This window comes from Mustela erminea, chromosome 17, assembly GCF_009829155.1.
Source record: "Mustela erminea isolate mMusErm1 chromosome 17, mMusErm1.Pri, whole genome shotgun sequence".
NCBI lineage: Eukaryota > Metazoa > Chordata > Mammalia > Carnivora > Mustelidae > Mustela > Mustela erminea.
In genome coordinates, this window is record NC_045630.1 from 68,181,583 (window position 1) to 68,205,995 (window position 24,413).

Genomic DNA, 24,413 nt, shown 5'->3' on the forward strand with positions numbered 1-24,413 from the left:
TTTGAGTACTAGTTTGCGTAACCATTGCTTGTTATTTTGTTGCTTTGTTTTTAACTACTTTATGCATATTTTGAGTTTATAATATAAAAACTATAAGCACAAGACATTTTTACATAGTTGCGTACTTACAGATCTTTAATTTACAATAAAACTAATTTAAATTGATACTAGGTAATGGGAATTCTTTTTTAATTTTTTTTAAGATTCATTTATTTGAGGGGTACCTGGGAGGCTCAGTGGGTTAAGCCTCTGCCTTCAGCTCAGGTCATGATCCCAGAGTCCTGGGATCGAACCCCACATCAGGCTTTCTGCTCGGCAGGGAGCCTGCTTCCTCCTCTCTCTCTGCCTGCCTCTCTGCCTACTTGTGATCTGTCTCCCTCTGTCAAATAAATAAATAAAATCTTTAAAAAAAAAAAAAAAGATTCATTTATTTGAGAGAGAGTGTGAGAGGGGAGAGGGGCGGAGGTAGAGGAAGAAGCAAACTCGCCACTGAGCGGGGAGCTAGATTCTGACTTGTTGTTTGATCCTGGGACCCTGAGATCATGACCTAAGCAGACACTCAACCAACTGAGCCACTCAGGAGCCCCAAGAATTATTATTTTTTTTTAAGGACTCTTTTTTGGGACTTCAAAGCAAATTTTTACTGAATTATTACAAGAAGTGGAGATAGAAGGAACCCCTAATAAGCATAATACAAATACCAGACTAACAAAGTAAACCACAGAAAACACAGGACAATTTTGTTTATGAATAATGATGTAAAATCCCAAATGAAAATATTATCAGACAGTAGCACATTAAGAAAATAATACAGCAACTGGGATTTATTCCAGTAGCATAAGAACAGTTCAATAGGAGGAAATCTATTAATGTATTATTCACAGAGGAAAAACAGGAAAACCGGATAACATCATCATGGATGATAAACGGGAAAGAAGAAACTCTAACATTTTCTTCATGGCAAAATTCTTGATAAAGTGACACTAAGGACATACTTTTTAGACATGCCTTAAAAACCTTACAATAAACATCACGCTTAACAAGGACACCGTTGAACCACTTGCAGTAAGTTCGGAACACAAGGATGAGCTTCGGAGTCACTCTTATTAAACACTGGGGGTGTTCACCAGCATCAAGACACAGGAGAGGAATGAAGCGTAAAAATCGGAAAGAAAGAAGGAAAAATTCTAATTATTTGTCATTAATATGGTTCTTTGCCCAGAAATTCGAAGGGATCGAATGAAAAACTATTTCAAACAGTAGAGAAACTTAGCGATGTGGCAGTACGTGTTGTGGATGTGTTATTGTAACAACTAATTAGGAGATACAACAGGAACAGGATCCCATTTGCAACTGATGAAAGATAAATTCAGGGAGACATGCCCTTGACTTTCTTCCAATTTATGTACATTAGGTAATTTTTTTAACAGGTTGATAAATTACTTGAATTTTGAGAGATCTGGAGCTAGTGCATGTCTGGTGCTTACAATAAGCCTGCAGGTGATGGAGCTCAAAAATTATTTCCTTCCTTTCTGCCCCTCCCTCCATGCTGAAGCTGACCCTGAACTTTATCTCAGCAGCTCTTGCTTTTCTACAGCCCAGGCCATCCCTCTTCTGTTCTTGGGGGTGGGTTGAGCAGTGACATCCTGGAAATCCTCCATTCAAGGCCCGCCCAATTCTGGGAAAGCATCTCTGTTCCCGAGGACGTGCGTCCTCGGGTCCTGGCTGACTACGGGCGTTCCCTCACGGGGGTCAGTGGGTCACAGGTCAGAAACCTGACCGCCCGCCCAGGGATCAGCCCGTCCTGCTGGAGGCACAAGCGACGTGGTCAAAGCTCCCCACCCGTGAGGTGAGAAGACCTTGGTGAGGAGCCCTGGGACACGTGGTGCTGCTCTGCCATCTTGGGGTGGGGGAGCACATCAGGAAGACCTGGGGTCTTGTCCTAGCTCTACCTAAGGAGGGATTTCTGGGACCCTGGGTGGAGTGTAAGGTGGGGCAGGTCTTGCCAAGGCCCCTCATACCCCGACGTCTTCGTTAACCTAGGTGTCATTCTGGCGCATTCGGCTCATCCGGACCTTCTCGTAGACAGTGTAGACGGTTGGGCTGCACTCGGGCTTAGGGGGATGACAGCTGTCCCTCTCCATGTCATTCTGTGATTCAAGCAGAGTTTAAGGGTGCTCGTGGTCAACATCAAAGAACCAGGCGCAGAGGTCAGTCAACTCACTCTGCTTCGTGTGCTTCTTGACGCAACCCCTGTAACCCTAAAACGTAGCTTCATGCAGACCTCCCTCTTGAACACTGCAGCGTCTCTGTCCTCTCCCTTTGGTGCTACCCCTCTCTTCCCCGTCCCCCATCAGACCCCTATTTTGCTCACTTTCTGGTCTCCCTTCCTGACTGCCTTAGTTAATAGCACACCCCGCCCTCTTCCGGCCACATTTTCCCCGAACACGCATCATCCCCTAAGACTTCACATTTTGCTTACTTATTGTATTTGCCATTCTCCCCTCACCCGGCCTAGAATGTGGGTTCTCTGAGGCCGAGGATTTTTTGTTGTTTTGTTGACCTCTGTGTTCCAGATCAGAACGGTTCTGGGATAGAGTAGACACTCATTAAATATCAGTTGGACAAATTTGCAGCTCACTTTGGCAACTCTCATTGCAAAAGTGCTTTGAAAAACTGCAAAGCGGCAGATAAAGGTGGTATTCCCGCAACCTGCATTTTATAAAAGAAGAAACAGCCCAGGCAGTAGTTCTGTCAGGCTGAAGGAGAAGAGTCGGCACGGCAGCCTCGCGCCCCTTCTCCCGACTCTGATCCCATGCTCCTTCACGGCCCGTCATCTCTCTTCCCTGCTTTCCTCCCTGTGTCCTGGGACGAAAAGAGTCTCCTTCAGGCTGGAAAGTTCCCCAGGGGCAGAGAGACTGAGGGGGCAAAGCTGGGGGTCTGGGTCCGAGGTCAGCTGATTTGTTTCTTTATCCCAAACCACACATTGCTCCCCTCCCGTGCTTCTCCGGTGGGAATACTGGGATTTGGGTCTCAAGGAACTACTTCCTGAGCCCCCTGTGGCCCATGTCAGATGGGAACATGACTCAGAGGGGATGCGAAGGAAAGCCGCAGTGCTGCGGTCCCGAGACAGTTGGGGACAGGGCAAAGCACACTCAACTGGAAACACAGAGGCCCCGTTCTACCTGGTACCACCGTGGTTTCCCGGCCATGTCCTTCTCAGTGTTCCTTCTGGATCCCACTTCCCCCCACTGTGAACTGCTGGGACAGGGCCAGGGGATTTCTGAGGTCCTGGTGGTCTGTGTGAGTCAACCGTCCAGACGTGTCTCCCTTTGGCAAAATCAAAGGATGGGAGAGGAGAGGACCCGGCCACTGGCGGCTCCGAGGGGTCCAGACAGAGCCTCTCCTTGCTTTCCTTCTGTTCAGTTGTAGTCCAGTGGCTCCCAAGGGGGCGGGGGGCCATCCCTTGGGAACGTGTTCAAAATGCGAGGTCTCTGGTCTGCCCTGGACCCACTGAAGCAACTTGGGCGGGGGAGGGGGGCGGTTGGCAAGCCCTCCTTGTGTTTCTGATGCGAGCTCAGTATGAGAACCCGCTGCTTCCAGGGCGGGGCTCTAGGCGCCTCCTCCCTCGGGCTCCTCCTGCCTCCAGGCCTTCCCGTCGTGGAATCAGGCCTTCTGTGACCATTTCTAACTGGGGGCAGGTAACACATGAGGTGTTGTCCCAGGGGTGACTCACAGCAGGGCAACAAAGCCTTTACACCACAAAGAGACATTAATGACAGGATCTCAGGCAGGGAGGGGGTTGGATACCGTGGCGGGGAGGGGAGGCGGCTTTCTTGATGCGCCTCAGAACCTTGGGTCTCCCCTGCCTCCAGGCCCTGCTAGTGGACCCCACTCCTGCTTGCTTTGGGTCTTCTATGGACGACAGGTCCCACCTGACGGGCAACCACTTACACCCCTGCCTCTCCCCAGGGCCTGAGTCTGAGCTTGTACGTAGTGAGCCCCTCCAGAGCAGCCTGGGTTCTCTCCTGCTGCTTCCCCTGCCAAGCTGCGTGCGCTCGGGTCAGTCACACACCTAACCGGGCCTGCCTCCTTCCCGCTCCGGCTCCGCCATCCCTCCTCCCCGGGTGGTGGCGAGGACCCGATGAGATTGTGTGCATAGGAGCGAGGCATCGCCCCTGTCCGTGGCCTCCACCCTTCACTCGCCATTCCAGACACAGCAACCGCAGCATCCACAGCAAGGACCGGCCCAGAGCCGGAAGAGCCGCGGGTACCCTGGACCGGCCAGCACTCACAGCCTCTGGGCACCAGTTGGTGGACCAGGTTCAGTTCCCTTGGACCCACCTTGGGGTGTCTCAGGAGGCTAATCTCCACGTCAGGAGGACTGTGGCTGTGGGCCCCTGCAGTCCGCAGGCCGGCAGGTTCCTCTGTGGGCGGGGCCTGGGGCACCGCGGCTGAGCCCAGCTCTGTGGGCAGCAGAGCGGACCTGCCTGTACACAGCACGCACAGTGAGGGCGTGTGGGATTGAGGTGACCCCTCGCCAGCCCCAGGGTGGGGCGGCCATGGATCCCTGCCCATCCCTGCCGTCCATTCCCCTCCCATAGGGGAGTGCACACAGCCCCTACCCTCGGGGCCGCGCGGCCCCAGCCTTCTACCCAGATGATTCACAGGCACGGCGAGGTGAGGTCAGTAAGCCCCGGCTGCCAGCCCGGCCCCTCCCGGGATCCCCTCCATCCACTGCCCTCCCCCAGAGCTCCCCTGAGGCTCTCGCTAGCACCTACCCCTCCTGGACTGTATCTTCTTCCTCACTAAGACGCACACTCCGCAGGCCAGGCTCAGCATCAGAACTGTGAACAGGACGCCTCTCCAAAGCCACTTGCTCTGAGAACCTGCCAGCAAAGACCCGTGTCAGGTGCATCCCTGTGGGACGCATGAGGCAGGTGACGGGGGAGGCGGACCCCAGGGCCCGGGGCTCGCGTCCTAAGTGCGCGTCCTTGCTGCAGCCCCGACAGGTTCCCGCCCGCCGGCCGGGGGCCTCGTGCCAGGCCGCCTGTCCCTTCTGCCCAGAGACCTCAGAGGCTCCCAGCAGCCGCAGGGGCCGCCCGTGCCTGCAGCCTGGCCCTGTCCTGCCCTGGCGGACTCCCAGGCGAGGACCAGCCTAGGAGGGGAAGGGGATGAGAGGTTCCGGGGCCGCCTGACGTCAGCCCATGTTTTGCCTTGCGGTCTGCCCGCCACACGAAAACGGCTCCCGCTCTAAGGTCCGGCTCAGGGGTTCCCTCCTCGGCGACGCCTTTCCCGAGTCCTGCGGCGACTACTCAGGGGTTTTCTTCCTTCCATACGGGAACCATAGAGCTTATATTTGCCTCAACTTCTGCGACCGTCACGCGGCTTCGTGTCGGCAAACAGACCGCTCCTCGTGCATGAACGGTTACCTGTTACTTACTGATGAGCTCCGTGTCACATAGCTTAAACGACCCTGTGAAGCGGACGTAATTAATACCTGTCTCAAAGAAAGGCTCCCGAAATTAAGTGACTTGTCCGGAATCACACAGCCAGGAAGTGGCGGGGCCCCCACCCACGGCGCTGGAAGTTCCCTCGGTGGGGGCTTGTCTCACTGTCCACTGCATCTTCCCTCCTCCCCGTACACGGCGAGCACTCAGCCCCGGTGTAAGGCTCCACGCTGGGTGGCGGAGTAAGGACATGGCCGGGAGGCGCCGCGGGGGCCCTGGAGCGCAGGAGGACGCCGCGGGACAGGACAGCCACAGCAACTACTAACCTCCTTCTTCACATCCTTTGTTCCTGTCTGTGGCTCTGGGAAAGTAGGGGATTCGGTATTTCATGGCATCGGGGCTCCCTCACCTACCATGCTCTACTGTATACACTCCCTTTCTGCATGGCCGAGGGGTCCCTTGACACTGCCGTGGAAGTGTGATGACCACAGGGGCTCACACGGCTCAGAGGACGGTTGAACTGTGGTTTATGAACTCAGAGGTGGCAACCATCCTCAGAAAGGTCACGTATACCACACAGCGAGAAAACAGCATTTATAACCACAAAAGGGCTATGAGCGTCCAGACCTGGAACTTGAGATTTCAGGGCTGGGGGCGGGGTGCCCTCAGGTCCTTGGTCTGTCCTCCAAGTTCTTCCCCTCCCCTGCCTGCATTCTGCTAACTAGGTCGGCGTCCCAGGCTCCCTGATGCTGGAAAGGGGTGCCCACATGAGCCCCACAGGTACATCCTGGGAGACTCAGCAGTCTCCAGGTACTGGTTTAAGTTCTAGAATGAAGGTGTGGTCCTGTATCTGTCTCTAGCTGCTCCACAGAGACCCCTCCCAGTGCTCCTCTGTCCCGTCGGTTTCCCTGAGTCCCCGCAGTCCTGCCCCTGCCCTGCTCTCTGCCAGCGCTTCCCAGCAGACCCCACTCACCCTTCCACAGACAGATGTTCTGCAGGAATAAGGTTGCATTCTTCTCGTCCACGGGGTTGCTGACCCTACAGGTGAGGGGGCCATTGAGCTGGCTCAGGGGCAGGCTCAGGCTTAGATTCCTGGAGCTGGGGGCTGGCCCCAGAGCCTCTCTCTCCTCCAGCTCCCTGGGGAGCCCCTCACTCAGCCAGGTCACTGTCCAGATCTCTGTGGCTCCTGGGGTCCCACACTCCAGACTGACATTGCACCAGCCTGCCTGGTTGGATGATGAATGAATCACAATCTGGGGGTGGGGGATGGGCTCTGGCATAGAAGGAGGCAAAAGAGAAACTGAGAGTCAGCATTGGAGGACACACAAGGGAACCAGCACAGTCACCAGCTGACCCAGCTCCGGGGGGTTCCTAACTATGGGCCAGGGGAAGGGACCTAGTGCCCCTGGCCCGGGGGTTCTGACTCCCAGCCCAGGGCAGAGAGCTGAGGCCCTCATCTCTCAGATGAGCCCTGAGCTCTTCTATTTCTATGTAATCCAGTAATCATGATGGATATAATTCTTTATTTATTTATTTATTTGGGAGAGAAAGTGGGTGAGCACAAGCGAGGAGAAGGGTCTCAGACAGACCCCATGCTGAGTGTGGAGGCCGCGGCAGGTCTCAGTCGCATTACCATGAGACCATAACCCGAGCAGAAAGCAAGGATCAGAAGCTTAACCGACGAGCCCCCCAGATGCCCCAATAACTCTATAATTATATTTACACATGATGATTATACTTATAATAATTGTATCTATTCTCAAGGATACAATAAACAACATGAAAGGAGTTGAGAACACAAGGCGAAACATGTTAGAAGTTCTTGTTTTTCACTTATTTGTGGAGCATAACAAATAACACGGAGGACAAGGGGAGATGGAGAGGAGAAGGGAGTTGGGGGAAATTGGAAGGGGAGGTGAACCATGAGAGACTATGGACTCTGAAAAACAACCTGAGGGTTTTGAAGGGGCAGGGGTGGGAGGTTGGGGGAACCATGTGGTGGGTATTAGGGAGGGCACAGATTGCATGAGCACTGGGTGTGGTGCAAAAACAATGACTACTGTTATGCAGAAAATAAATAAATTTAATTTTTTTAAAGAAGTTCTTTTTTTATTTAAAGAGAAATACTGATGAACGTTAAATGTCGAAGTAAATATTTAAGTTAAGTATCCACTAGGATGAGAATACAAGGGGTTGTAACTACCAAAATACTAGAGATGTTTGGACGGACGAAAACTCTACCAATTCAACAAAAGGCAAGAAGAAGATATAAACGATGGTGAATCACGATTAGGAGAGGACAGGAGAAGCTGCATCTGGGTAAACCTGAGCTACATCTGTGGGCATGACGCCCCCCATTGCACACCCAAGACTCCCACTCCACTCCTGCCGCTGTGTGCTCGTCCCATCACCTATGACAGAGAGATTGAAGAGACAGAGACAGAAAATCGCCCGCAGGGGACACGTCAGCAACGTGATGGCAGGTGTGACAACAGTCACACAGACCGAATCCAGATTCAGAAAGAAAACACTAAACGGCCCTACACAGAGTGTAAATTCCTGTGGTCCTCACCATAGAGCCTGGAGATGGAGAAACATCAGAAAGCAGACCAGAAAATCCAAACCAAAACACAGCTGGAAATCCTGGGGCCAATGACCCAATGCGCGCTTCCTGCAGAGGAGTTCTTCCCTGTGGGCGACAGGCCCCCACAGACGAGAGGGAAGGCAGGAGCCCGAGTCACCCTGACAAGGACAGCCCCTGGCCAGCCCGGCACACGGCTCCCTGCACACTCAGCCCCGCAGCCCTGTCCGTCCTGGCCTCGCCAGCCCACACTCTAGAGAGCTCAGGGATGACGTCCAGTGTTCCTAGAGCTGCCCCAGGGCTGACCCCGAGGTAAGGGCCTGTGCTGAATGGTAGGAAGGGTCTTCAGTCCTGCAGAGACAGAGCCTCACGACATCAGACTTTGGCCTTCGTCCTTCTCTCGTTGGCCATCTTCCGTGTGGGCTGGTGTCTGCGGACAGAGCCGTCCGGGACCATGAGGACGAAGCAGGAGGACACGACCCGGTGCCCAGGACGGTGGAGCAGAAAGATGGGGCAGCCCGGGAGCCCGGCACCCCGCTGAGCAGACGGCGGACCCCAGCCTCTGCCGTCGCCTGACTTCCTGTTCCAGAGCAAGACCCCACCTGCTTCAGCCTGTGGCAGCCAAGCTGTAGGCTCACTGCGGTCAGACGTAGTCCTGACTTCTGTGCACGGATGACGATAAAGAAGATTAACCAGCAAAATCAAAAGTTGATTTAAATAAAAATAGACCGGGCGCCTGGGTGGCTCAGTGGGTGAAGCCTCTGCCTTCGGCTCAGGTCATGATCTCAGGGTCCTGGGATCGAGCCCCGCATCGGGCTCTCTGCTCAGCAGGGAGCCTGCTTCCTCCTCTCTCTCTCTCTCTCTCTCTGCCTGCCTCTCTGCCTACTTGTGATCTCTCTCTGTCAAATAAATAAATAAATTAAATAAAAATAAAAATAAAAATAGACCAATCAAAAGCAAAACACTGAGGTCTGAATAAAAAGTTGAAGTTCTACATAATTGTCATTAGGAATGAAGATCAAGGCATAAATACAGATAAGAAACAACATTGAAAATTAAAGGGAAACACCATTTAAGAAACACATTAATAAATTTTAAGATGTAGGTGAGGTAATGCCTTCCTAGGAAAGTGAAGTGATCAAAATTCTAGTAAGCAGATGCAAGAACCCTGACTTAGAAGATACTGGGAAGGGGTCTAACGGTCTGTCCTCATCATGGGTGTGAAGGGCACAGAGTTTTGGGCGGGAGCACTGCCCGATGGCCAAGGAAAAGAGCATCCCTGTGTTAGAGACGGCGTTCCAGCTTAGAAAAGTCAGAAGGTTGTCAGGGTGTGAGAGTATAGGTCTCCTCGTCAGATCAGACGAGGAGAAGCCCAAACCCAACACAGGACAAACATACCTGCTAACCCATGGGTTACAGTCAATCATACACAGAGAACTTAATATTCTTAAATTAAATGTTGGCTAATAATATTACATGACACATCATGATCATGTTGGATTTGTTGCAGGAATAGAAGGACAGTATAATTATGAAATTTATTAGTGGAATTTACTCCATTAACAAATGAAAAAAGTAATTAGCATTTTGGGAGCAGGTGGATATTCCCAGGCACAGCTCCAAGCACTTTCCATTACCTTCTATAACTCCCATAATAACCTACAAAGCTACACGCATCTGCTGTGTCAACAGTGGGGTCCAGGTGGGGGAGGCAGACTTTAGTGCTAAAGGTCAGATAGTACATATGTAAGGTTTCACTGGCCATATGGTCTTGGTCACAACTACATAACTTGGCCACTAGGGAGAAGGCAGCCAAATACAACATATAAATGTAGTGATGTGGTTGTGTTCCAATAAAACTTTACTTATAAAAACAGACATGCAGGGGCACCTGGGTGGCTCAGTGGGTTAAGCCTCTGCCTTCAGCTCAGGTCATGGTCCCAGGGTCCTGGGATCGAGCCCTGAGTCGGGCTCTCTGCTCAGCAGGGAGCCTACTTCCTCCTTCCTCTCTGCCTGCCTCTCTGCCTGCTTATGATCTCTCTCTGTCAAATAAATAAATAAAATCTTTAAAAAAAAAAAAAAACAGATATCCAGTAGATTTGACTGATGGCTAAAATCTGCCAACCCCTGATCAGGGAATTAGTAAAAATACAAACTTTCAACCTTCCCAAAACTCATAGCACATGTGACTAGGGAAAATAATACTTTAAAGTAGCTTCTTTAAAATACCTGAACTGATTAACAGGTAATAATTTAAATATAAAACCAAACAGAATATACAAAGTGTTAGGAAGCACACACAGGTATTTAGAAAGCTTCTGCCTCTGGGAATGAATTTGTTCATCAGCTGGTTTGTATGAATGTTTGTTATAGCATCTTTTCAACAGGTGAGGGACTGTAAATCAAGCTTGGAGAATCAAAACTCCCAGGAAAATTAAGTGTGTCTCTGTAGGGTTCCTTTACTTATTGCTGACCTTTACCCAGCTGCAGGACGCCTGCTGGGAACTGTGTGGAGCCGTGGGCAGGGGCCACAGAGGGCAGGGCCAGCAATGGGGCTGTCAGGGGACAGCAGACCACACGCTGTTGCTCCAGTGCAAGGCAGAGAGAAAGATGGTCCAGGAGAGGGCTGGAAACAGGAGCATTTGCCTAGAGAGGGTGAGAGATGTGTAGTGTGCTGAGAGTCCCCAGCATCCAGGAAAGAGGAAAGACTGGGCAGCCAGGGAGGGTGGAGGGCAGCACATGGGAGCGGGGCACAAGGAGAAGTGTTGGAAACACAGCGGGACATCCAGGGAGCAGATCCTGGGCAGGTTAGACTCCCTCTCCTGAGGGCCATTGATCCTGTGGGGAGTAAGGGCGGGAGTAGGCCGGCTGTAGGCAGGGAAATGACGGGAGGGTCCTGCATTTCTGAAAGCTCAACAGAGCAGTCAGGTGAAGGGGGATTTTTGAGGGGAAGACCAGGGGCAGGGGAGACTGTGAGAAGGCTGCTGTGGTGCCCAGAGCAGGGGAAGATGCGAGAGAGTTGGGTTGGGTAGACACCCTGGGCTCTGCCCCTCTCCTCCTTTTGTCTTGCTCCCCCTGCCCCCTCTACCCAGCTCTCTGCTCCTGTGGGGAGGGCATCGTCACTGGCCTGGGAGCTTCGGCCGCCAGGCCTGTGTCTTCTTCCGCACCTCCATTTTGTCTAGGACGGGGCTGCGTCCCATGGTCCTCCTCGTACGAGTGCAGGTCAGGCAGTGGGAAGGGTTTTACCCAACGCAGAGTTCTAACCCTTGGTCTGCATCCCAGAGTTGCTCCTCACTGGACTGATGTCCTAGTTTCTTGTTTTATTTCTGCCAACTTCTTGGGTCACTTAAGAGTTTTTATATTAGTTTTTGAAATAACTGGTTAAGAGCATTTCTGATACAAGTTTGTATTCTGATCATCAGCTGTGCAATACTTTGCAATAGAAGATAGTTTTATGTCACCCTTTTGGATGGCTTCCTGCCCCTCCCCCATTTCCTGTGTTGTTTAATACTTTTTAAGGCATATTAGCTACTTTTTCCTAAGGTGACATCTTTAGAATTTAGTTTTTAGGGTTAGGGCATCAAAAGAGATGCAAATACTCCTAAAGAAGATTTGATTTTTTTTTTTTAAACCTGTTTAGGCCAACTTACTTGAGATAAAGTGCTTGTTGGAAATACTGACTGGGGCTCCCCTTACCATATACACAGAGTTTAAAGACTTCCTTCTGGGATTTTCCTGTGTGGAATTTGATCCTTGCTGTATACCATCCACTCATTTCCGTGGTGAGATTCCTGATGCTCAAAACTGCCGGCCCTGGCAGAGAGAAGCTGCTCCTGTATTTTTCCTCCAGCTCATACCAGTCAGGAGTGGTATTAAGTTTCCAGGACACCAGGATCCCTTCTTTCTCAGTCTCAGAATGCCAACTCCACTCAATCTCTCGGACATTCGGGTACAAGGTCAGCTGCAGCTGGACAGATGTCCCCACAGTCCTTTCCAGGGTGTGAGAGATGCTGGGGTTGTCCACAGTCTGGAAGCTTGGTGAGGGGATAGCTGAGATGGGGAAGAAAAGGTGGACAAGCATTACGCTGCTGTAGGACCTGTGGTCCCATCATATCACGGGCATGTTTACAAGAAAAGGAGTCTCTCCAATTTCACAGATGAGGGGGCAAAGCTGCAAGCAGCTTGCTTAGATGCTGTCCTTGTCTAGAGCTCACAGCAATGGGTCCAGCACAGTGCTTTAAAACTTGAACTCAGGGGCACCTGGGTGGCTCAGTGGGTTAAAGCCTCTGCCTTCAGCTCAGGTCAGGATCTCAGGGTCCTGGGATCGAGCCCCACATCAGGCTCTCTGCTCAGCGGGGAGCCTGCTTCCCCCTCTCTCTGCCTGCCTCTGCCTACTTGTGATCTCTGTCTGTCAAATAAATAAACAAAAATCTAATAAATAAATAAAAATAAAACTTGAACTCAATCACAAGAGAAAATTTGGAAGGAACACAAATACATGGAGGTTAAAGAGCATCCTACTAAAAAATGAATGTGTCAACCAGAAAATTAAAGAAGAATTTTAAAAATTCATGGAAATAAATGAAAATGGAAACATGACAGTTCAAAACCTCTGGGATGCAGCAAAGGTTGTCCTAGAAGGGAAATATATAGTGATACAAGCCTTTCTCGAGAAACAAGAAAGGTCTTAAGTACACAACCTAACCTTACCCCTAAAGGAGCTGGAGAAAGAACAGCAAAGAAAGCCTAAACCCAGCAAGAGAAGAGAAATATAAAGATCAGAGCAGTAACCAATGAAATAGAAACAAAAATAACACTAGATTATGCTGAGTGAAATAAGTCAAGCAGAGAGAGTCAATTATCATATGGTTTCACTTATTTGTGGAGCATAACAAATAGCATGGAGGACAAGGGGAGTTAGAGAGGAGAAGGGAGTTGGGGGAAATTGGAAGGGGAGGTGAACCATGAGAGACTATGGACTCTGAAAAACAAACTGAGGGTTTTGAAGGGGCGGGGGGTGGGAGGTCGGGGTACCAGGTGGTGGATATTAGAGAGGGCACGGATTGCATGGAGCACTGGGTGTGGTGCAAAAATAATGAATACTGTTATAATGAAAATAAATTTAAAAAATTTTTTAAAAAATAACAGTAGAACAGATCAATGAAACTCGGAGCTGGTTCTTTGAAAGAATTAATAAGATCGATAAGCCCCTGGCCAGACTTACCAAAAAGAAAAGAGAAAGGACCCAAATAAATAAAATCATGAATGAAAGAGGAGAGAACACAACCAACACCAAGGAAATACAAACAGCTATAAGAACATATTATGAGCAACTATACACCAGCATATTTGACAATCTGGAAGAAAAGGATGCATTCCTAGAGACATAGAAACTACCACAACTGAACCAGGAAGAAATAGAAAACCTGAACAGACACATAACCAGTAAGGAGATTGAAGCAGTCATCAAAAACCTCCCAAAAAACAAGAATCCAGAGCCAAATAGCTTCCCAGGGGAATTCTACCAAACATTTAAAGAACTAATACCTATTCTTTTGAAGCTGTTCAAAAAAATAGAAATGGAAGAAAAACTTCCAAACTCATTTTATGAGGCCAGCATTACACTGATCCCAAAAATAGAAAAATACCCCATCAAAAAGGAGAATTATACACCAATATCCCTGGTAAGCGTGGATGCCAAAACTCTCACCATGATACTACCCAATAGGAACCAACAGTACATTAAAAAGATTATTCACAGGGCGCCTGGGTGGCTCAGTGGGTTAAAGCCTCTGCCTTCAGCTCAGGTCATGATCTCAGGGTCCTGGGATCGAGTCCCGCATCGGGCTCTCTGCTCAGATTATTCATTGCTGAGTAAATTTATCCACCACTGAAAAAATTCAGTGGGATTTATTCCTGGGATGCATGGGTGGTTCAATATCCACAAATCAATCAATGTGATACACCACATTAATAAGTGAAAGGATATTTAATGAAAGAAAGGACAAGAACCATATGATCTTCTCAATGGATGCAGGAAAAGCATTTGACAAAATACGGTATCCTTTCTTGATTAAAAGTCTTCACAATATAGGGATAGAGGGAACATACCTCAATATCATAAAAGCCATATATGAAAAGCCCACAGTGAATATCATTCTTAATGAGGAAAAACTAAGAGCTTTTCCCCTAAAGTCAGGAACCTGACAGGGATGCCCACTCCCACCACTGTTGTTCAACATAGTACTGGAAGTCCTAGCCTCAGCAATCAGACAACAAAAAGAAATAAAAGGCACCCAAATTGGCAGAGAAGAAGTCACACTCCCACTCTGCAGATGACATGATACTCTATGTGGAAAACCCAAAAGACTCCCCCCCAAAATTGCCAGTTCTCATACAGGAAGTCAGCAATGTGGGAGGATAGAAAACCAATACACAGAAATCAGTTGCATTTCTCTACACCGACAATGAGAAAGAAGAAAGAGAAACTAAGGAATCGACCCTGTTCATAATTGTACCAGAAATCATAAGGTACATAGGAATAAACCTAACCAAAGAGGTAAAGGATCTATACTCCAAAAACTACAGAACACTTATGAAAGAAATTGAGGAAGACACAAAGAAATGGAAAAACATTCCATTCTCAGGGATTGGAAGAATAAATATTATTAAAATGTCTGTGTTACCTAGAGCAATCTACACATTGAAGGCAATCCCTATCAAAATGTCATCGACATTTTTCAGAGAACTGGAAAACATAATCCTAAAATTTGTATGGGTGGAAAAGACCCCCAATAGCCAGAGGAATATTGAAAAAGAAAACCAATCCGAATGCCAGACTTCAGGCTATAGTACAAAGCTGTGATCATCGAGACAGCATGGTACTGGAACCGAGTCACATGGATCAATGGGACAGAACGGAGAGCCCAGAAATTGACCTTCAACTCTATGGCCAACTAATCTTTGACGAGTGAAAGAGAATATCCAGTTGGGGGCGGGTGGGGGGAGGGGGTGACAGTCTCTTCAACAAATGGTGAATTGTTGGAGCCACATGTAGAAACCGGACCGTCTTCTTACACCCTATACAAAGATAAATTCAAAATGGATGATAGATTCAAATGTGAGACAGGAGTCCTTCAAAATCCTAGAGGAGAACATAAGCAGCAACCTCTTCGACTCTGGCTGCAGCAATACCCTGCTGGACTCATCTTCAAAGGCAAAGGAAACAGAAGTGAAAATGAACTATTGGGACTTTATCAAGATAAACAGCTTCTGCACAACAAAACCAAAATACAACCTACAGAATGGGAGAAGATATTTGCAAATGTCTTATCAGATAAAGGGCTAGTATCCAAAATCTATAAAGAAATTATAAAACTCAACACCAAAAAACAAGCAGTCCAGTCAAGGAATAGATAAGGACATGAACAGACATTTCTCCAAAGAAGACACACAAATGGCCAACAGACACAAAAAAAAGTGTTCAACATCGCTCAGCATCAAGAAAATACAAATCAAAACCACAATGAGACCCCACCTTACACTAGTCAGAATAGCTAAAATTAACAGAAAAGGCGTTTGACAAATATGGGTTTTTGATATCTTCAAAATCATAAATTTAAAATGAGTAAGAATTTCTGGAATTAACTTTAAAAAGCTGCATTCAAACAGAACAAAAATTAGTGACATGGGACTAAGTAAGCTGGGGAAGATTACACTGTGTGACTCTTGTTTAAAACATTGCTGGTTCTCTAATATTTGCTCTTCTAGATTAAGGAAGCTTTCTCTTAGTCATCAGTGATATACAGCAGTAATTCTGAAGTATTCTCTGTGAACAAATGAATGCCTTTAACCTTTCTCTCAACCTGAGCCCTCTGAAATTCAAAAGGTCTCAGTAAGTGTTCTTTCTTCCATGGCAGTTATGGTCATTTGCCTAAGTTCAATAAGAATCTGTCCACCATTGGAAATATTAGTTATAATATTAGTTATTTTACCAAGGCTTTGACTTCAGTCTTGTATTTGAGAGAGACATTCACAGACTCAGATATGACCCAACAGCTTGAAGGAACTAAGGTTGATGTTAGGAAGCATGAAGCCAATAGAGCCCCTTGGAAATGCCGGCTTGACGCTGTCGCAGGATTGCAGGGTTCCTGTCTCACGAGGTCAAAGAGTGAACGTTGTGGACACAAAAGGGTGACTGAAGTGGGAGTTGGTCAAGTGAAGGTGAGAGAAGAAAGGAAAGAGGGCGCTCTCTAGAGTGAGAGGGTCCCAGATGGGTTTCACTGTGGCCTGTCAACAGCAGCCTTTTCTTGAGCACTGACCGGGAAACTGAAATCTTGACATCTCTGGCACAGATGAAACCGTGTTTACTTGTTCTTTGGAGTGTGGTCATTTCCCGTGGTCCAGCTGTAACTGTCCTAGGGACATCATGTCTCTGACATTTAAGACATAACACGGTGGTCTCGTTATGGTTCCTTAGCTCTGGTTTTACACGCCTCAGCATTTCTTCACATCTGGGATTTCTGTGAGCCTGGCCAGGTAGTCCGCTATGTGAGCCTCACTGGGGAAACCGGGGGTCTCTTATCTCTCCTGCCTGTACCTTCACCGCTTACCTGCTCCCGGGACAGGACCTTTGGGCAGAAAAAGCTGTACTGGGATTCTGAGCAGTGACTGACTGTATGCTTTTTAATTAGTGGGGTTAGGGATAGCACAAGTCTCTAGGGAATCTGGAAGCAAGGTTTTCAGAACCTTGAAGGGGCCAGCTGCTTCCAAGACAAGGTTCCTTTATACATGAAGACACGACCCAGCCATGAGGTCCTCGAGAAGGTCGCACTCTGTATGTGTCAGGGATCTATCAGTGAGCTGCAAGCTCTAAGGGGATTGTGATTTAAGTTACATTCCCTTTCCCTTTGTTTCCCCCATCAACACCTTGCTTACAGAGCTACCAGCATCCTCGCCAGGTGAGTAAAGAATGTTACTGTGGCAGGACCCTCACCTGCCAGATATGCTGGGGACCTCTTGAAGAGGAATCTGCGCACATCCACAGGCATTGTAGGTGTGTCTGACGGCAAAGACTTGGTTTGGCTTTTGGTCTGGAGAGGCTGCTAGAAGTTCAACCTAGTGATTCCTTATAAAAAGTTCCAGCAAAGCAGCTTCCAGAAGATCTATATGATCAATCACTATTCTTGCTGAGTGTATATAAATAATTAGGCCAAGTTTGTTCAAATTGGACTTGTTTCACAAATGAATTAGTCCAGATTTGGTGATCTCTGATTTAAAATGAGGGTTGTTGGAATACCTGGGCGTCTCTGTCACTTGAGCAGCCCCCTTCAGCTCAGGGTCCTGAGGTCGAGTCCCCACGCTGGGTGCTCCTCTGCTCAGTGGGACACCTGCTTTTCCCTCTCCCTCTGCCCCTCCCCCTGCTTGTGCACTCTCTCTCTCTCTCTCTAATAAGTAAATCTTTTAAAAATAAAATAAAAATGAGGGCTATTATAGAGATAAAATGTTTCAGTAACATCATTGTAGTTACTAGATTTTAAGACTAGAGACTCAGGAAAACCGGGAGACTGTTGTACAGCTGGGCTTCTCGGAATGAGGACTGTCCCCAGAACAATAGAGTTACATCTCTTTGCGTGACTATCTGAGAAAGCTTTCCTCACTGTAGACTGATCAAAAGAGGGAGACTATAACACCCTGTTAAATTATTCACTCGAGACCAGGTTGACTCATAAATCTCTGAATGAACAGGCAAACCTATCCTCCCTAAACCCCAGCTGGCGGTTACCAGCAACCTGCCCCATGCGACCCCCAGACAGCTGGTGTATGAAAGGAGCGGGCGTCTGACACAACGGGGGATTTAGCTCCAAAATGAAGGGGCCATATTGGGTTGTATTACGTACTCCTGCAGCAGTAAACGTAGACAGAGGCTCCTTGTGGGCCCACACGTCAGAACGAAACCTGGGTCTCCTTCACGGAAAACCAACGAGCAAACTAACACGCCTTTTTATTATTGCCACGAGCCTGTGGACGCCCTCAAATTTCTCTTCAAATGACAATAAAGGACTGGAGGAAATTTTTAGTTAAGTATCAAAGGTCTTTTTGGTCAGGCTTCTCTCTCTCATTATAGCATTAACCTTATTTTTGTCTTTTCTGGTTTCCCCCTGCCCGGTGCCCAGACTCCTTCACGACCACAGCTTCCAGCCCACAGACCAGCCTTTCTACTCAGGGAGGTCCATGTACATGCACTGGCTGCCTCTGCCTTTGGTGACTCATATATAAATGCCCCCAGCTGACCACTTTGGACCCATAGGTAGAGGCATCTCTATGCCCCCAATCAACAGGACAAAGTCACAGAAGATCACATCTCCCTCCCTCAGCAACCTTAAAAGATGTAAGGGTCAAAACTGGTCAGGCAGGGGATGATGTGGAGAACAAAGTCAGAAGGAAATGGAGCTAAAAGCCAGTGTCCTTACAACCTGCTGCCCACCGGCAGTACTAGAGGCAGGAAGCTCCCAACCGTTTTAATATCAATGCCTTGCTAGGGGGAAAACACCGGGTTTGACAACAGCAAGACTGCTTGGACGCTGTGAGTCTCGTTTAGCAGATGAAGTCCTTTTGGAACCTCCCCATCTTTACTTCCTCCAACCCCCGAAGTAAATAAATAGTTGCTCCTGAAAATCCCAGGGCAGCAGCTCTTTCTGGTCCTGGGCCCTGTCCCCATGCTTTAAGAAAACAACCTTTTTGCACCAAAGATCTCTCAAGAATTCTTTCTTGGCCATTGACTCCAACCTCACCGACATTCCAATGGGAACCTGCAAGTCACTGCAGGTGCTCAGAGGCACAGACCACAGCTTGTCTGGCATCTGAGCGGAGGCACAGGTGTGGTGACCTTGAACCCTGACCCGTGGGGTCTCACCTGAGCAGCAGGGACACAGCGTCAGGACTGCCTGAGACTCTAGGACACCGAGTAGGGATGCAAGAACCACAAAGGTGCCTGGTGCGGGGAATGACCCCCCATCCAGGGTCAGCTGAGGTGGGGTGGGGGGCTGGGGCTGAGAAAGGCACACCGCATCGAGTTGCTCCCGAACAGACGCTTACCCGCTCTGACATTCTCTCCCCTCTGGGGTCCTCGCGGCAGATGAGCTTCCCAGAGAATCGCCCTCTCACCTGAGGGTTCGGTATATTTGTATAACGTTCAGCAGAGTCAGTTTCTGTTTGTATAACATTCAGCAAAGTCAGTTTCTGTTTCAGTGCCGTTGTATAGGGTTATGACCTAGGAAAGTCATTAGGGTTCAAAGCCAATGGCCAAGAAAGAATTCCTAAGACGTCTTTGGTGCAAAAAGGTGCTTTTATCCAAGCACAGGGACAGGACGCGTGGGCGGAAGAGCTTCACTGGGCTCCTGAGGAGGGACCCATTATATACTTTCAAGTCAGGAGGGGGTTAGGGAAAGCATAAGTCTCCAAGGAATTTGGAAGCAAGTTTTCCAGGGTCCTGAGGGGGCGAGCTGTTGTTGGGAAAAGGTCATTTATCACTATTTCATAAAACCTTAGACGTGAGACGCTGTAGATGTGTATTGGTGAGTCATATGCTTGGGAGATGATCGCCCACATGTATCTTGCGGGGAGAGATAAAGGAAGTTTCCAAAGGAATTTTTATGTGTCAAAACAGACTCACAGGACCCTGGGGGGTGGGTTAAGATTGCCTTTTGCCCGTAGCAAAGTGTCAGCATGAGGCAGCTGTGTTGGGTTGTGAACAGGAACCACATGATCAAAGAGACGGCAAGTGGCCAGGCCTCTGGAAAAGCGGGGACTGAGGGAATTTCCAGAGACCAACTGTGCAGCGAAGACGGAGGCAGGAGCTCACCCAGCAGGACAGGTGACCTGTGCACCTGAGGGTCTGCGAGCCGCCCCACTCCTGTCTGTCTGTCTGTCTGACTGATGTTGAAGCAATTTGCGGAGGGATTTCTCCCAGACTGCAGGACAGACTCTTGACTAGGAACGAGGAGATGGAGTTCCGATTACGGGAAGCCTGGGAAAAACCACTAGAAAGACGTCGGTGCCACGGTCCTTATAGGCGCCAGGTTCCCGGTGTTCACGCTCCCAGTGCCCTTCTAGAAGACACAAAACACACAGGAAAAGGCCCGAATCCAATCCCATGAGAGTCTGGGAAGAGCTCTGCACTCTGGTGGCTTCTGCCCACGGTCCTGTGTCCTGCCTCGAGGACACGTGCAGACATCCATCCACAATTTGCCTCCCGGACTTAGAGACCTACACTTAAACGTGATGGTGTGATGCCGTATTCTTTGACTGCTTTAAAAAGTATCCTTTGGGTTTTTTAAATATTTTATTAAGTTATTTGAGAGATAGTGCTAACGGAGGTGGATGTACAGAGGGAGAAGGAGAAGCCAAGTCCCCAGCGAGTGTGGAGCCCACAGTGGGGGTTAATCCCAGGACCCCGAGACCATGACCTGAACCAAAGTTAGGCACTTAGCCAGTTGAGAAACCCACATGCCCCTATCCTTTTATATTTTTTTAAATAGGCTACACACTCACGAAGGGCTTGAACGCACAACCTTGAGACCAACATCTGATATAAAGGGTCAGATGCTCCACCAGAAGCCCTAAAAGTTATCCTTTGAGATAACATACAGTAGCAAGTGTGTTCAGTCAGCTTTGGCCAAAAAAAGAGTGAGTTCATCATGAAGCCATCCCTGCCACCATCAGCTTGACTCCAAGTTGTGTTTCCAGGAAAGAGTCTTGTTTAGTCAGTGTTGAAGGACAGAAAGGACATCCCTGGGACAGCCATCTGGCCAAGCCACTCCCCGTCCTCTCCCAGCGATGGCAGCAGGTAAGGTGACCCCCACGTGGCCAAGGCAGGAACACCTGCCCCCCTTCTCTGGGGCACGTCCGGCCCTTGTGGTTGCTGGGCAGCCCAGAGCACACACGGGTCTAACTCGCAGAGCCGTCCTCACACTGCCACACTCACAGCTCTCTGAGATCAGGGACAGACAGTGTGTGGGTTCAACAGTGGCAGAGCTCTGGGGACGCAGAGGAGCAGCCTGGACCACCTGCGTCTCCAAGAACCCCAGCAGGGCTCCCTGCCGGCTCAGCCACCCCACAGGCTGCAGGACCCGAATCAGGAAGCCCCAGCATTTGTGAGCAGAAGAGGAAAGAGATGCAGATTCGGCAGAACTCAGGGGGACAATGCATGAAATTGTTCAGGGTCTCTGACACGTCACAGGGACCGCCAGGAGCTTTTCCTCCTTAAACAGCTGCCAGGGAGACAGGAAAGAGCCTGTCCCCACCCTGTCACTGCACTCTGGACTCAACACCACAGATACAAATGCGTTCATTTGACTGGCAAACGGTGGCCAGAATGTTCGATTTGCATTTGTGCGTTGACCTGCGAGGACGACCATCTCTCGGGCTCCTGCACCTGATCCGTCTGGTCTCTGCACATCCTGTGCTCCCGCCCTTGGCTTGGGTAGCGACCGTGGTGGTGTGATTTCTCTCACCGATGCTCAAAGGGGACCTGAGCTTTTATAAAGGTTCCCTCAGTGTCCGCGTCTGTGTGGAGGGCGCGGGGTGGGAGCACAGGAGAGTGAGCGAGCTCTATGCTGACACGACCCCCTCCCGCCCCAAAGGGAACCCTGTTCTAGTTTTCAACTGTTGCATCAGGGAAAACTGTCCATTAGGGAACAAGGACACAATGACCTTTTTCCTCTTTTCCTGGGACTATTGGCCAGTTTCTGCTCAAGTGAGAAACACGTAGCACCGCACACAGGAGTGACCTGTGTCCTGTGTCAGGCTCTGGCTGGAAGGGGCGCTGTTCCATTCCCTCTCCAAGGAACACCTCGCCTTAGGGATTTTTCTAGTCGACGGGTGGGGGCAACAGAGCTCAGAAAGGTAAAGCCAGGGGCACCTGGGTGGCTCAGTGGGTTAAGCCTCTGCCTTCGGCTCAGGTCATGATCTCAGGGTCCTGGGATTGAGCCCCGCATTGGGCTCTCTACTCAGCAGGGAGCCTGCTTTCCCCTCTCTTTGCCTGCCTCTAGCCTACTTGTGATCTCTATCAAATAAATAAATAAAAACTTAAAAAAAAAAAAAGCAAGAAAGGTAAAGCCAGTTCTCCAGCATCTGCACAGTTTGTCTAAAATCTTCCCACCAATACGTGGCAGAGGCAGAATGAGCGACCCAGCAGGTGTGACTGCAGAGCTCAGTCCGTCTCTGCACCTTGAGGATGGATCGGTGGGGACAAGGGCGGGTCCAGGCCCCCAAGTCAGAGCCTGGTTCACAAGGGACCCCCTCCCCCACAAGAGCCTGGAAACAGCTGTAACCACATGGAGAGGCCACAGACAGATGAGAAAGGAAGGTTCCCTTACCCTGCCCCCAATCCCCTGCAGTCAGTGTCACAGCCCAGCTGTCCCTAATGCAGGGGCCTTGGGAGGCTGTCTGGGCCCCTCACTCGCACACACCCCCTCCTCAGCTGGGAGCCGGGACACAAGCAGCCTGGGGGGTGGGGAGGGGTGCACACAAGGGCCTGAGACTGTAGTCAGAGCTCCGCCGACAAAGCAGGACTCTGGAAAGTGAGACTCTGAGCTACTGGTGATCTCAGCCTCGGCCCCCAGAGCAGGGCAAAGACCTGCCGTCCCTAAGAGAGGTTTGAGGGTGGCTTCCCTGTCCTGGGGATGTGAGGGCATCCCGGACAGGCTCTGGTTCCCCCCTTCCCTCCCTCAACCCTCAAGAGTCTGGAGAATTCAGGGTGTGGAACCAGCAAGCCCCCACTGCTCACCCCCCTCCCTCCCAGTTGTTTCCTGCCCCCCCCATTCCCCCAGCCACACCCATCCCGGAGACAACCCCCCCCCCCTCGATCTGCCACTCACCCAGGAGGAGGCTGACCTGGAGCATCAGGGTCTGGGAGGGGGACTGGCTGCCCCACAGGGAGTCCATAACTGTGGGACCCAGAACACATCAGCTCCTCCCTTTTCTTTCCTGTTCCTGCCCTCCTTCCGCAACCCCCCTCTGCCCGCCTAACACTAGGCCCCTCCTCCCTTTTAATGATTCACCAGCTCTGGACTTGGGCTGCCTGATCAGCAATAGGCATGAAGATTTGAAAAATAAGGGCTTTTTCTGATGAAAATAATCCATGCTGATTATATAAAATTTGGAAGACATAGAAAATGATACAGAAGAATAAAGATCATTAGAACTTGAAATAATCTTGAAGGGATATGCTGATGTTTCCCCAAATGATTGGACCCCCTAGAAACTTTACTATGATGTCAGTCCCTTGATTTTCATGGGATTTATAGTCCATTTTCTGGTGCTTCTCTGTGTGCAGGGACATCTAGGGTACCTGCTACTTCCTTCTCATTGGCCACATCAACATGATGGAATCCCATGGGAGGTCAGCGTGAGGGCAGACAGGCTGAGACACGATCCTAGTCATGTAGGAGAGATGGTCAGGTTTGAAGCCGATGGCCAAGAAGGAATTCCTAAGACCTCTTTGGTGCAAAATGTTTTGTGAAAGCACAGGGACAGGACCCGTGGGCAGAACGAGCTGTGCTGGGGTCATGAGGCATCTCCCATTATATCCTTTCAAGTTGGGAGGGGGTTAGGGAGAGTGTAAGTTTCTAAGGAGTTTGGAAGCACGGTTTCCAGGGCCTTGAGGGGTCGAGATATTATTCAAAAAGGTCATTTATTACCGCAAAATAAAACCTGAGTCATGAGACCCTTCAGCTGTACCTTGGTGGCCCATATGCTTGGGGAATGACTGCCAACACATATCTGGGGAAATAAAGATAAAGGAAATTTTATATGTTAAAGTAGACTTACAGGATCCTGGGGAGGGGATGTGCGGGGCTCGGGCTAGGATTGCCTCTTGCCCTTAGAAAAGTATTAACATCAAGGCAGTTGGATCCCTAAAGGAATGTCACTCTGCCTGTTTCAAGGACTTGTCACTGGGTTGTAGGAAATAAGGAAATTTAATATCTTTTCTTCTGCCTTTTTTCCCAACATCACTAGCAGCTATGATCCCAGCACAGCTGAGGTCCATGGCTGGAGGCACACTGAGTGGGTCCGATCATAGGAGACCCTGGAGCTTGTCTTGGCAGAACCATATGGGCATCTCAGGGTAGGTCATCTGCAGGGACAATGACATTCAACTTCACATGGTTGACGTGGAGGCTTGGGTGGGCTTCCCTAGCAGCCCAGACAAGGGACAAATGATTTGGGGGCAAATGTTTCTCATCTCCCACCAACAAGTATCGAACAGGTACCAGGAAGCAGCTCTGTCCACGTCACCGGTGATGGGACAGAGAACAAGGGGACGATTCTGCCCTCAAACTGCCTGCAGGCTCGTGAGGGAGAAATTACACGGAAACGAA

The 24,413-nt window shown here is 49.6% G+C and overlaps 1 protein-coding gene and 1 long non-coding RNA gene across 7 annotated transcripts; one reads left to right on the forward strand and one right to left on the reverse strand.

The window, feature by feature from the left end:
* Positions 1–1,024: 1,024 nt before the first annotated feature.
* On the reverse strand, positions 1,025–24,370 carry LOC116576190 (T-lymphocyte surface antigen Ly-9-like). Of its 6 annotated transcripts, XM_032318137.1 has the most exons (8): positions 22,911–23,000; positions 21,434–21,567; positions 11,728–12,081; positions 6,424–6,723; positions 4,782–4,889; positions 4,345–4,490; positions 2,022–2,150; positions 1,025–1,113 (listed from the first exon to the last, which is right to left on the reverse strand). In XM_032318137.1, exons 2-7 carry the CDS (start codon positions 21,447–21,449, stop codon positions 2,040–2,042), a joined length of 1,035 nt encoding a protein of 344 aa, XP_032174028.1. In that variant the 5' UTR covers positions 21,450–21,567; positions 22,911–23,000; the 3' UTR covers positions 1,025–1,113; positions 2,022–2,039. The 6 variants fall into 6 exon arrangements, with proteins under 6 accessions (XP_032174028.1, XP_032174026.1, XP_032174024.1 ...); XM_032318135.1 differs by lacking the exon at positions 21,434–21,567 and having other exon boundaries at positions 4,345–4,466; positions 22,927–23,802; XM_032318133.1 differs by lacking the exon at positions 21,434–21,567 and having other exon boundaries at positions 22,927–23,126.
* LOC116576204 lies at positions 1,113–5,094 on the forward strand. The gene is made up of 4 exons (XR_004280070.1): positions 1,113–1,849; positions 2,044–2,210; positions 3,973–4,912; positions 5,004–5,094. It is a non-coding gene; the product is annotated as an uncharacterized LOC116576204 (long non-coding RNA).
* Positions 24,371–24,413: the final 43 nt, after the last annotated feature.

What these genes read in the sequence shown, in the direction of transcription:
- LOC116576190 (XM_032318133.1), bottom strand. Translation starts at nt 22,999, where the DNA reads ATGTGTTCTGGGTCCCACAGTTATGGACTCCCTGTGGGGCAGCCAGTC. An exon ending in CCCAGACCCTGATGCTCCAG is followed by an intron (nt 12,082 to 22,926) that starts GTCAGCCTCCTC and finishes TCCCCATCTCAG; the next exon opens with CTATCCCCTCACCAAGCTTC. An exon ending in CTTTAAACTCTGTGTATATG is followed by an intron (nt 6,724 to 11,727) that starts GTAAGGGGAGCC and finishes CTTCTATGCCAG; the next exon opens with AGCCCATCCCCCACCCCCAG.